Raw genomic sequence first — 13,494 nt, 5'->3', positions numbered from 1 at the left:
GACATCCAGGGAAGGTCAAATAGTTCATTGTTGATACAATCAATTCACATTCCAATAAGTTTGAAGTTCTCTTCCACTTTTAAACTGCAACTGGTTTTACCACATTTTGTTAAACAGTCTTTCTCCTTGATCTGAAGACCTTCCTATGATGCACAGTCTGACTGCTCCTTTTATCAACCTCTTGAGCCAGAACAGCACGCCTGCACTGGAGGTTGTTTACAGTCATAAAGAACTTGGCACAACTCAGATTATCTTCCAAGGGATTTTGAGTGAGGACTATCTAATTCCCACTGTTTATTTCTTTGGATAGATGTTATGACCACACAGGGAGGGGGGTGGTCAGAGGCCTTTCAAGACCCCAGGTGGTCAGTACATGGTGGGACCGTGCCCTGGCCATCCTGTGAATGCCACACTGGCAGTGCTAGGCAGTCACTGCCAGGGTGGCAGCAGGCAGGCACTGCAGATAGTGGGCAGGCCAAGGAGGGGGTCAGAAGGGGGGGACCTGAAAGAGGTGGGATTTTCTTGCCCCCATATCAGAGTGTGACCCTTGTGTGGAGGGAGGGGGGGAAGAATGTCAAGGCATCTGACTGGAAGGGGAGGATTGGCTCACCCTCATGCCTGTATTTGTTATTGGAGAGAGGAGATGAGCCGATCATTTAATTGTGGGGGAAGTGGCCCCTCTATGGTGAAAGGTTGGGAGTGCTCCACTTGGCTGCAAAGGGTTGCAGTGTCTATGGTGGGGGTACAGGCTTGGCATTGTTTTCTGATATGGGAGTGTCCAAATCTCTGAAGAAAGGCTGGCCGGCATCTTTCATGTTAAGGACATCGATGCAACAAAATCGTGAATCTCACCTGTTTAGCGCTGCCCAATACCAGCGGGAAACACTCAGTTTTTCCTGCTGGTGGCAGCGCTTAGATTTTTTTCAGGAAAATCACAACACTGCCTTCAGTGAAATTTAGGTTGAATTTCACACAGGAGTTTGAGTACCGTCATTGATGTTCAAAAGATGCCCTGTGATTCTGAGCTGATGGGGATGATGGGAGCCATGGTTTTGAATTTAGCTGAAAAGTGGCACCTCCATCTACACTGCCCCCCAGTGTTAGCCATGATCCTTTGTTCAAGTCTCTGGAGTGAGATCTCCATTTTCTGACCCAGATACTATCACAGAGCCACAACTAACTTTTTCAATTCTTTCATCAGATATATCATTTATTCCCCATTCCTAATTGCCCTTTGTAATCCATGTAGACACACCCACAGTGCTGTTAGGGAGGGAGCTCCGGAGTGGGATTTTCCAGCCATTCCCGTCCCGAAGCCAAAAAATCCTGCCCGAGGTCAACAGTCGTTTTCATGGTCCGAACGGGAAAATTCACCCCCTTGGGCTTTAACCCAATGACAGTGAAGGAATGGCGATATATTTCTAAATCAGGATAGTGAGTGACTTGGATGGTGTCGATGGTGTTCCCAAGTATCTGCTGCCTTTATCCTTCTGAGGTGGTAGAGATCACAGCTTTGGAGTGTGCTTTTGAAGGAGCCTTGGTGAGTTCCTGCAGTGCATCTTGTCGATGATACAGCTGGCTGCTACTGTGCATTGGTGGTGGAGGGAGTGAATGTTTGTGGATGTGGTGCCAATGTGGGGTTGCTTTGTCCTGATAGTGTCGAGCTTCTTGAGTATTGTTGGAGCTGCACCCATCTAGGCAAGGGGAAAGTGTTCCCTCACACTCTTGACTTGTGACCTGTAGATGGTGGGCAGGCTTTGGCGAGTCAGGAGGCGAGTTACTCACCAAAGAATTCCCTGTCTCTGATCTGTTCTTGTGGTCACTGTATTTATATGGCTAGTCCAGGCCTGTCTCTGATCAATTGTAACCCTGTAGGATTTTGATAGTGGGTGATTCAGCAATGGTAACACCATTGAATGTCAAGGAGAGATGGTTAGATTCTCTCTTGTTAGAGATAATCATTGTCTGGCACTTGTGTGGCATAAATTGCTTGTCCAAATCTTGCTGCATTTGGATATGAACTGCTTCAGTATCTGAGCAGTCCTGAATGATGCTGAACATTGTGCAGTCATCAGCAAATATCCCCACTTCTGACCTTATGATGGAGGGAAGGTTATTGGTGAAGCAGCTGAAGAGAGCTGGGCCTGGGACACCAGCCTGAGATTTCCTGCAGTGATGTTCTGGAGCTGAGGAGATTGAACTCCAACAACCTTCCTTCATGTTGGATACGAGTCTAAGCAATGGAGATTTTCCACCCCCCCCCCTCCGCCCCCCCCCCCTCCCCCCCCCCCTCCCCCGATTCCCATTGGCTTTAACTTTGCTAGGTCTGCTTGATTCCACACTCGGTCAAATGCTGCCTTGATGTTAAGGGCATCTCATTTCACCTCATCTCATGTGGTCCATTTTTCCATGTTTGAGCCAATACCCTGATGAGGTCTGAGTGATCCTCGGAGAACTCCAATTGAGCATCAGTGAAAAGGTCAATGCTGAGTAAGTGCTGCTTGATAGCATTGTGGATGATCTCTTCCATCATTTTACTGATGATCAAGAGTAAATTGGTGGTAATTGGCCAGATTGGAGTTGTGCACTATTGTGTATGGGGCGTACCTGAGCCATTTTCTACACTGGGGAGTAGATGCTAGTGTTGTAGCTGTACTGGAACATCTTGGGTGAGGGGGGGGCACAGCAAGTTGTGAAGCACTGTTGTCAGGGTCCATAGGCATTGCAGTATTGAGTGCCTTCAGCCATTTCTTGATATTATGGGTGGGATTTTACAGCCTCGCTCAAGCAAGACTGGAAATTCCTGCCCAAGGTCAACAGGCATTCCTATTGTCTGCCTTGTGATTCTGTGGCAGGCAGGGCAGTACAATTTCAGTGTACATTCTCAAGAGTCAATAACCTCTCCCAAATTATTGAATTTCATCCATGATACTGATAAAATTAAAAGGTCTTTGTTGACGCTGATGATAAATGAACAAATTGTGTCAGTACAACTGTGTGTTAATAGAACTCACCTCTTGCTCAGCCTCTCAACACCAGCTTTAATACTGTAAAATAAACACAATAGATTAACTTTTCAACTCAAGTTACAATGTTTTGGATTTGAATTTGATTTGATTTGATGAGATTTATTCTCATCACACGTAGTGGGAATTCTCTGGCCATTGATGTCAGCAGGATTCTCCAGTCCCGCTGGCATGTGGTGATATCAATGGGAATTCCCATTAACAGCAGCAGGACCTGGAAATCCCACTGCTAGCAAACAATGCGCCATCTCCCACCTATGGGAAACACACAGCTAGGAGGCTGGAGAATCCCGCCCAGTGTATTGTTTCTCGGGTGCTATACAGACAAAGCATATCATTCATAGAGTACATAGGGGAGAAGGAAAGAAGAGAGTGCAGAATGTAGCGTCAGTCAGAGCTAGGGTATAGAGAAAGATCAGCTTAATATAAGGTAGATCCATTCAAATGTCTGATGGCAGCAGGGAAGAAGCTGCTCTTGACTCGCTTGGTACATGATCTCAGACTTTTGTATCTTTTTCCTGACGGAAGAAGGTGGGCGAGAGACTGTCTGTGGTGTGTGGGGTCCTTAGTTATGCTGGCTGCTTTGTCAAGGCAGAGGGAAGTGTAGAAATGTCAATGGATGGGAGGCTGGCTTGTGTGTTGGATTGGGCTACGTTCATGACCTTTTGTAGTTTCTAGCTGTCTTGGCCAGAGCAGGGGCTATACCAAGCTGTGATACATGCTGCAAGGATACTTCCTATGGTGCATTTATAAAAAATTAGTGTGTCATAGTGGACATGCTGAATTTCCTTAGCCCCCTGAGAAAGTAGAGGCATTGGTGGACTTTCTTAACCATAGTGTTGATGTGGAGGGACCACGACAGGTTTTGGTGATCTGGACACCTAGAATCTTTTGGTTTATAACGGCATCAGTTTGGTTGACAGCAACACTCCTGATTGTGAGTTGAGGCTATGAATCCTCCTCTTGGATTTGAGGTAATCTAAAAGAGTGCAGCATTGTTGAAGATGCTGTGCTCTGGAGGAGTTTGTAAATGAGGACTGTTGTGGATGTGGAAAATCTTACTATTTGAAGAGGAGTTAGGAGTTAATACCAGCAAGGGGAGAATGATTTAATCTTCTCATTACTGCATTTGAGACCCTGCTGTGCACAAAATAGTTGCTTTCCACACTATAGTTAAACTGTTTTCATTGTTAATTTACCTGGGTTTAATTCAGGAGTGAAATCGCCTTCCCAATAATACTATATAAAATAGACTTTGGATTAGACTGAAGGAAAAAGTTCACTGATACAAAATTCCATTCAGTAGAAACCTTAAATACCTCAGCCTCTCCTCCAACCACTATAGTCTTCTCCCCAGCCACCCCAGCCACTGTGGCAATCTGAATGGGGCGTCCCATGGATTAAAATTAGGGCACTGTAATACTCATAATAGCTACAGAGCATTTTCACCCTTGGCCACTTTATCAGATGTATTTTTATCAACAAGTAATTAGAACTATAATTAAAAACTGTACAAGCCCTACAGTGCAGCAGGAGACTATCGAGTCAACACCAACCCATCAAATTTGCACCGACTCTTGAATAGCATCTTACTCAAACTCACCACCGCACCCAACCCCCCACCCGCCCAGCCTATGCCTGTAATCCCACGCAACACTGATGATGACAATGTAGCTAAGAGGAGAAGCTTCTGGAGATGAAATAACGATTGTGTTATAATCCACCTAACCTGCACATCTTTGGACACTAAGGGGCAATTTAGCATGGTTAATCCACCTAACCTGCACATCTTTGTACGCCAAGGTGCAATTTACCACAGCCAATCCACCCAAACTGCACATCTTTGGACATTAAAGGGCAATATAGCATGGCTAATCCACCTAACCTACACATCTTTAGGCACTAAGGTACAATTTACCATGGCCAATCCACTTAACCTGCACATCTTTGGACTGTGGGAGGAAACTGAAGTACCCAGGGGAAATCCACGCAGAATGGAGAGAATGTGCAAACTCCACACAGACAGTGACCCAAGGCCAGAATTGAACGTAGGTCCCTGACACGTGAGACAGCAGTGCTAACCACGGTGCCATGGTGCTACCCAATTATGTCATTCAGATCACAACTTGAATTTTACTTCATGTGGCATGTAGCATGCTGCTGCTAATGATGCTTTCTTGATCTAGGTATCTCCCCTGCCCCTTGTTCTACCCAAGCCCTACTCTTGCCCCTTCCAATCCCAAGCCTTCCGGACTGCTGGGAATAATTTTCATTACTTCCCTTTGGTGGCCTTTTACTGTGCTCACTCTGCTCCGACTGGCCAGCCTCGTGTCATTCCCATTGGTTCCAGGCAGGTCTGGACAATGTGATTGAGGCTGGGGGTGTAGCATGTTCTGGGACCTCAAATGGATGAGTCAGGTTGAGAGGCAGGCTCCACATTTGCCTCCTGTGGCCTAGGTTAAAATTGGGGCTCTCCCTTCCAACGTGAGGAAATGTGAAAGGGTTCTGTGTGAAGAAAGCGATGTGAATGGAGTACCAACATGGAATGATTCAAGAACTGGTATAATTGAGGAGAGGCTTGATTCATGCTTGAGGAAGAAGGTATCCGAGAATAGGATGGGAAGATCCTCATGATGAATGTTTATATACAACAGAAGTGTATAAGGAATATAGTAGGGGGCTGAGAACTCAGACTTGTAGGGCACCGGTATTGAAGATGGCCATGGAGGAGGTGTTGTTGCTTGTCCTTACTGTTTGTGGTCTGTAGATTAGGAAGTTCAGAATTCAGTCACAGAGGAAGGTACCGAGGCCCAGGCCATGGACTTTGGAGATAAGATGACCCCACCTTCTCAATCATGGCTCTCATCTGAGCTGTGGTGACCCTCAGGTTAAATCACCAACAGTCAGCTCTCCCCTTCACAAAGGAGAAGAACAGCCAATAGTCCTCTGGGAACATGGCGGCTTTCATTTCATTGTGAGTTGAGGCATCAGAAAGACAGATTAGGATGGGACAATTCACTGTCCAGTGTGATCTGTGATGTCCAACATGACCTTGGTGTAGGTTGCAGGTTTTGGCTGAGGAGTTGGAGCAACGTTACAGTTAAATATGGTGCAGTCAGATCAAATAACTATGCACAGGCAAGCTGGGTGAGCATGTTCGAGCTTATCAAATTCTGGCTGGAGCCTGAGGCCTTGTCAGGAAGAAGCTGGAGTGCGAGACCACCAGGACTGAGGGGGACGGATGGACATGCAGTTTATTGCAACTGGTTTTCAGTCCGAGTACATCAGTTGGTGATGTTTTCCCATCAGTCAAAGGTTAAGTTTGCAGTGACAGGCATGCAGCTTACATCTCCCAACTACAGGCCGAGACTCTCACCCCCCACCAACAGACCCAGGATGATGGCTCAGCATGCTAGCACAGCAAGGCAGGACAGATTATACAATAGCATGGCAAGCACTGAGGAATTTTTAGAAGAATCAGAGCAACTGATTGGGACACTCACCTGTCAGTGAGCACAGTAACACGGTTTTCTACTTTGAAATTGCTGCAATAGAACAGGAGGGACACCAAGTCAACAGTTGATAAGGAGAACTGTGAGAAAAGTCACAGATAACCAACGAACAGTGCACACACACACGCACACGCACACAGGAAACGCACACAGGAAATGCACGCACACACACACAGGAAACACGCACATACAGAAATCACAGACAGGAAACGCATGCACACATACACACACACACACACACATGCACAGAAAACGCACATGCACAGAAAACACACACACATATACACACACACAAACACACAGAAAACACACTCTGACACAGAAAACACACACACATGCACTCATCTCCAAAGCATAAGTGGCACATCAGAGCTCCAAGCAACGGGTTGTTGATAGGGCAATTCTACTGGCTGTGAAGTGAAGCGATTGTGTTTAATATTCTCCTCCAAACTCTTTAACGTTATTCTGTTTTGTTCATTTTCTCCCTCCCCCCTCACTTCCTCAAAACGTATCACATTTCCAACTTTTCCCATTCCGATGAAAGGCCGTGAGCTGAAACATTGGGTGAGTGGTCCCACCCACCAGCAGAATCTTGTAGTCCCACCGGATTGAATGGATTTTTGCTGCTTGCAGCATTCCCCCACAGCAGGTTCCAGCATTTCAGGGTTAGAAAATTGCCGCCATTAATTCCCTCTCTCCATAGATGCTGCCTGACACGCTGAGCATTTTCAGTGCATTCTCCTTTCATTACAGATTTGCGAAGGCAAGTCTTGTTTAACCAACTTGCTTTTGTTTTTGAATGAGTGAGCTGAAAGGGTTTTGACGGTAATGTGGCCGATGTATGAACTTCCAAAAGGCATTTAGGAAAATGTCACAAAATAGGCTTGTCAGCAAAAGTAGGAATAATGGGGAAGAGCAGGATGGATACCAAGCCAGGTGTTCATAGTAAACATTTGTTACTTTTCAGACTGGAGGAAGGAAGGCAGTGGGGTTCCCCGGTGATTGTTAACACGACTACTGTTTTTCCTGATACATAGTCTGCCAAGACTTGGGTCTATAGGACACAAGCTCAAAATTTGCAGATGAGACATAATTCTGAACTGTGAGGTGGCGGAGGTTGAGGTTTGGAAGGTGCTGTCAAAGGAGCCTTGGTGAGTTGCTGCAGTGCACCTTGTACACATGGCTGCTACTGTGAGCCAGTGGTGGAGGGGGTGAATGTATTATGTGTGGGTAGGATGCCAATCCAGTGGATTCCTTTATCCTGGATGATCTTGAGCATGTCTGATGTTGGAGCTGCACTCATCCAAGCAAGTGGAGAGTATTCCATCAGATTCCTGACTTATAACTTGTCGATGGTGGACAGACAGTGAGGGATCAGGAGGTGAGTTACTCACTGCAGAATTCTCCCCCTCTGACTTGCTCTTATTTATATGGTTGCTCCAGTTCAGTTTCTGGTTAATGGTACTATCGTCATCTCTCCCCAGAGTCCTAGAATCATAGATATCCTACAGTGCAGGAGCCAATCAACCCATCGAGCCTACATTAACAACAATCCTGCCCAGGCTGTATCCCCTCAACCCCAAGTATTTATCTGCTAATCTCCCTGACACTAAGGAGCAATTTATCATGACCAATCCACCTAACCCGCACATCTTTGGACTGTGGGAGGAAACTGGAGCACCTGGAGGAAACACACGCAGACAAGGAGAAAACATGCAAACTCCACACAGAGAGTCACCCGAGGCCAGAATTGAACCTGGTGCCATGAGGCAGCAATGCTAACCACTGTGCCGCTCTAATGTTGCTGCTGGAGGGGATTCTGCAATGTTAATGCCTTTGGGTATCAAGGGGAGATGGTTAGATTCTCTCTTCACGGTGATGATAACTGTGTGGTGGAAAAATGACTTGCCACTTATTAACAGAAGCCTGTGCGTTATCCCAGCCTTGCTGTGGGCCCTCTCTAACGTCACTGTAGGTGTACTTACACCTCGTGAACTGTAGCAGTTCAAGAAGGCAGCTCATTTCCACTTTCTGAAAAACAATTAGGGATGGACAATAAATGTTGGCTTAGCCAGCAACACTCTCAGCCAGGGGATGAATATGTATTAAAAAAAATTGCTTAGGTCAGTAGGTCAAAATAGATTTGTCTCTGAAGGGAACTCCTGTGAAGATTGTGAAAATAAAGGGATATAAGCTCTAAAGGGACATACCTATAGATGAGGTTATCTTGCCTGGGAGTGACCTGCTTACAATCAGTAAGGCTGAGGAAATGATCATGGAAGTAATGCAGCTGGAGGATGCAGGCCAGGAGGAAGGTTGCAGGGAGTGAGATGTTAGCAAACAGCTCAGCTGTGTCGTATTTCTCCAAACCCAGATCTTGCAAACTAGGAAGAAAGAAGAGGACAGTAAGTTTCACTTCACCAACTTGATTGGTTCGAAGATGCTTTGTGATCTGCTGAGGCTGTGAATTGTTAAGCCTCTCAGCTGCAGTCCAGTAATAAAAGATGATGCAAGTACAGCTTCTTCACAAACCCACTTTATTCTCTTTCACAACTTCACATACATACCCAACACCCAGTGCCACCAGTAACCCCTTCATATAACTCAGTGAGTGCTGTTAAACAATTAACAAACACATCAGGTTTAAAGTGGAAGGTTGCAGTTAAGCCATTCCTAACATGAGCAGTCTAGTTTAAAAAAGAGAAAGTTCTTTCAAAGTAAACACCCAGACCTTCCCCAATCTAATTTGCTTCTCAGTGTCAGGGGGATGAGTAGGGTAAATACATGGGGTTACAGAGATAGGGCCTGGGTGGGATTGTTGTCAGTGCAGACTCAATGGGGGCAAATGACCTCTTTCTGCACTGTAGGGACTCTATGATTCTATGATCCTGGGCAGGGATAGTGATGGTTCCATTGACCAAAATCCTCCCCCCTTCATAGATCAGGGTAAATCTTGGTCCCTACCAAGGATGCTATGGGCAGCATGGTTAGCACTGCCGCCTTACTGTGCCAGGGACCCGGGTTCGATTCCCAGCTTGGGTCACTGGCTGTGCAGAGTCTGCACATTCTCTCCAAGTCTGTGTGGGTTTCCTCCAGGTGCTCCACAATCCCAAAGACATGCTGATTAGATGCATTGGCCATGCTAAATTCTCCCTCAGTGTACCAGAACAGGCGCCGGAATGCGGCGACCAGGGGATTTTCACAGTAACTTCATTGCAGTGTTGATGTAAGCCTGCTTGTAACACTATTAAAGAAAACTTAAACTTAAAGCTTAATCTCAGCATGTCAATCATCAGCTTTTCAAAAAAACCCATTTCCTCCCACAATCCAAAGATGTATAAGTCAATCTGGTTGGCCATGCTGAATTCCTCTTTAGTATCAGGAGGATTAGCTGGGTAAATATGTGGGGTTACTGGGATAGATAGGGACTAGGTGGAACAATGGTTAGTGCAGACTCAATGGGCCAAATGGCCTCCTTCTGTGCTGTAGGGATTCTATGATTCAATCAACAGGATGAAAGTTAACCAGACAGTTTTGACTTATAGTGGACTTGGGGAAAATGTTTCCATTAGTAGGAGAGACGAGGTTCTTGATCAATAAGGGGATCGAAGGTTCTGGGGAAAAGGCAGGAGATTGGGGTTGAGAAACATATCAGCCATAATTGAATGGCAGAGCAGATTTGATGGGTTGAATGGCTTAATTCTGTTCCTATGTCTCCTGATCTTATGGCTTTATTATGGACTTTAATATTTTAAGCTTCCTTTGCAATTTGTTTTTGTTTAATGTAGTATCAATTTAAGGGGCTCTTTTGATTTGTCCATCAGTTTGTTTAATTTAATTTAGCCCAAAATGGTACAACAGATGGTCAATCTGGTCCCATTGGATTGTCACCCAAGTGATACCCCAATCGCACACCCAAGTTTTGGTAAGGCAGCATCTTGAATGACATATACAGTGCTGGCTGCCAAGACAGCTCCTAGCTCTGGAAACTGCACATCATGCATTTGTATAGCACCTACAAAATAGTTAAAAAACACTTCACACAATAAAGAGATGAAAAATAAAGATGAGATTTTAAACTTGATGTGTTGACTGGCAAACAAAAGCACTGGTGACTAGATTTGATGGGAATTCAGATATAGACAAAAGAGATTTAAATGAGTTTATTCACAGGACAGATTATTTATTTGTCCTTATCTCCCTTAGCGGATGGCACTGGGGTGTGTGGCTAGATTCTGCAGGATGATTTAATAACTCGCATTGAACCACATGAATTTCCATTCCATTACCAACAGGTTCTGGTGAGGGACTGGAACCCAGAATTTTCTGAATCAGAGGCAGGGGCGACACCAACTTTTTGTTTAAACTCATTCAGGACATCTCTGGCTGGCCAGCATTTATTGCCCATCCCTGGCTGCCCTTGTTCAGAGGGCAGTTGAGAGCCAACCACATTGCTGTGGGTCACATGTAGGCCAGACCAGGTAAGGGGGGCATATTTCCTTCCCTAAAGGACATTAATGAACCTGATGGGTTTTTCTAAGAATCGACAATGGTTTTATGGTCATCAATTCCAGATATTTTTTATTAAATTCAAAGTCCACCAGCTGCCATGTTGGAGTTGAACCTGGGTCTCTGGGACATTAACTGAGTTTCTGGATCAATACTCTAACGATAATACCACTCGGCCTTCACCTCCTCGATGAACCATGCAGACCCTCCCGTGGGCAATAGGTTATGATAAATGTTAGAAAAAACTTGACTGTTCTATGATGAAAGGTGGCACCATACAGAAATTTGAAAGATACAAAGATAAGCTGTATAGTGCTCAAGAAACACTACTTTTCACTGTTCATCATATATGTGACAATAATAAATCAAATAAGAGTTTGAATCATAGAATCCTACAGTGCAGAAAGAGGCTATTCAGCCCATTGAGTCTGCACCGACCACAATCCCACCCAGGCCCTACCCCCTTATCCCGACACATTTTACCCGTTAATCCATCCAACCCTATGCATCTCAGGACACTAAGGGGCAATTTTAGAATGGCCAATCATCCTAACCCACACATCTTTGGACTGTGGGAGGAAACCGGAGCAAACCCATGCAGACACAAGGAGAATGTGCAAACTCCACACAGACAGTGACCCAAGCCAGGGATCAAACCCAGGTCCCTGGAGCTATGAAGTAGCTGTGCTAACCACTGTGTTACCGTGAGTTTGTACCTAAAGTGTTGAATAAAGGAAGATTGTTAAGAGAACTGAGAGTTGACTCCTGTCCTGTTTGTCACATTAATCTGGAATGCTTGAAAGAGATTGATTTAGTAGCCAAGTAATCATTAACACTGTACCTGTCCTCAGACATTTTCTGTTGGAAGAGCCAGGATACTGTTTTAAACTGATAGGTGTAAATAGCGATCAGCACCAGCATTGAATAAGACACTACGGTGATCCAGAAATGCCGTAGAATTTGACGCCACCAATCATAATGTACCTGTAAACACAAGGGGGAATAAATAGAAGTGGGTGTTGGATAAAGATTTCAGAGACACATCCCAATGGACCATAAGACAGTGGGCAGAAGTAGGCCATTTGGCACATCAAATCTGCCTGGCCATTCAATTAGATCATGGCTTACCTGATATAGTCCTCACCTCCGCTTTCCTACCTTATTCTCACAGTCCCTGATTCCTTTACTGGATTAAAAATCTAACTATCTCAACCTCGAACATACCTAACGACCCAGCCTCTGCAGCCCTCTGTGGGAAAGGATTCCACAGATTCACTAGCTGCTGGGAGAAGAAATTCCTCCCCACCTTATCTCAAATGGGTGACCCCTTACTCAGATTACACCTTCTGGTCCCAGTTCTCCCACAAGGGGAAACAACCCCTCAGCATCTACCTCGCTGAACCATACTGATTGAGTGACTCCAGCAGCCAGAGCCCAGAGTTAGTGGCTGTTATTCTGCTGGTGCTACTCCAGCTCTCTCACATTGGCTCAGTAACTCCCCTTCCCCACCCCCACCAGTCATTCTGTGACTCTGTAACCCTTCTGTCTATGATCTGTATTACTGACTCTAGCCCCACTAAAGCTACCCTTCTCTTCATTGTCACTCTTTCCCGGTGCCCTGTTACTAATGGTGTTGTTACTGATGACATCACCATAACCGGGCTGGGACTGTTCCTTATGGTCCACTCTCACCATGTACTGTGTTCTGATCCTCAGTCAGATCCTGGATCATGGATGGATATCCAATTTGGGACCATGAACGTTTTGTTGAAAATAGATAAAGTTTAAGATTCAAGATGTTTACTAAGTGAATAAAACCACAAGATTCCATGGGTTTTGAATAAACAAATATAAACTTTACTATACAAGTTCAGAAAAATAAAACAGCTTACAATACCATTCTGACGTTTAGAGTAAATATGAAGTACACATGGATTAACAGACTGACTGTAGTCAGACACACTACATGACAGATGCAACCAAACTAGGTACTATGGATTTCTCAACAGCTCACTTTGATTGGCTCACAAAGTGACAATCTCATTGAAAACTCATCTTTCTCACAAAGGTTTCCAGTCTCCATCTTTGAAGATTCCATCCATGAGAGTCCATCCCGCTCAGATAGCCTCAGCAACAATTCACTTTGCAGAGTTTCAATCAGGGTTCCAAGATTCCTTTCCCCTGGACCTCCAAATATGTTCCAGCTTCGCCCCTCAAACAGTTTCAAATCTTCAGCAGTGCCAAGTAGAATAGCGTTGCTCCAAAGAGATACCTTTGACCCAATGGCCAGTAGGAAGGAATCACCAACACTCGGCTGCTGTTTCCGATCTTGATCTTCTCTCAAGCCCACGTCACCTAGAATCTATCACCTGCAGCACTTTCTTTAATTCAAAGCCTATTCTCTGGTCCTTTCTTTTAACTTAATGAGGCCTATTTCTGTCCTCATT

General features: G+C 45.1%; 1 protein-coding gene across 1 annotated transcript in view; it reads right to left on the bottom strand.

The window, feature by feature from the left end:
• The window catches only part of LOC145353693 (piezo-type mechanosensitive ion channel component 2), a 176,616-nt gene that overhangs the window by 104,293 nt on the left and 58,829 nt on the right, over positions 1-13,494 (bottom strand). Inside the window, exons 14-18 of the mRNA XM_080204463.1 lie at positions 11,889-12,031; positions 8,749-8,922; positions 6,530-6,571; positions 3,015-3,047; positions 2,385-2,537 (exon numbers count right to left, since the gene is read on the bottom strand). Coding sequence (XP_080060589.1) covers positions 2,385-2,537; positions 3,015-3,047; positions 6,530-6,571; positions 8,749-8,922; positions 11,889-12,031 — 545 coding nt within the window. The remainder of the gene's footprint in view (positions 1-2,384; positions 2,538-3,014; positions 3,048-6,529; positions 6,572-8,748; positions 8,923-11,888; positions 12,032-13,494) is intronic.

Source organism: Carcharhinus amblyrhynchos, chromosome 16 (genome assembly GCF_965287045.1).
Source record: "Carcharhinus amblyrhynchos chromosome 16, sCarAmb.v2.hapA, whole genome shotgun sequence".
NCBI classification, from domain to species: Eukaryota; Metazoa; Chordata; class Chondrichthyes; order Carcharhiniformes; family Carcharhinidae; genus Carcharhinus; species Carcharhinus amblyrhynchos.
Note: the sequence above shows the minus strand (reverse complement) of the source record. Positions and strands in the feature narration are given on the sequence as shown.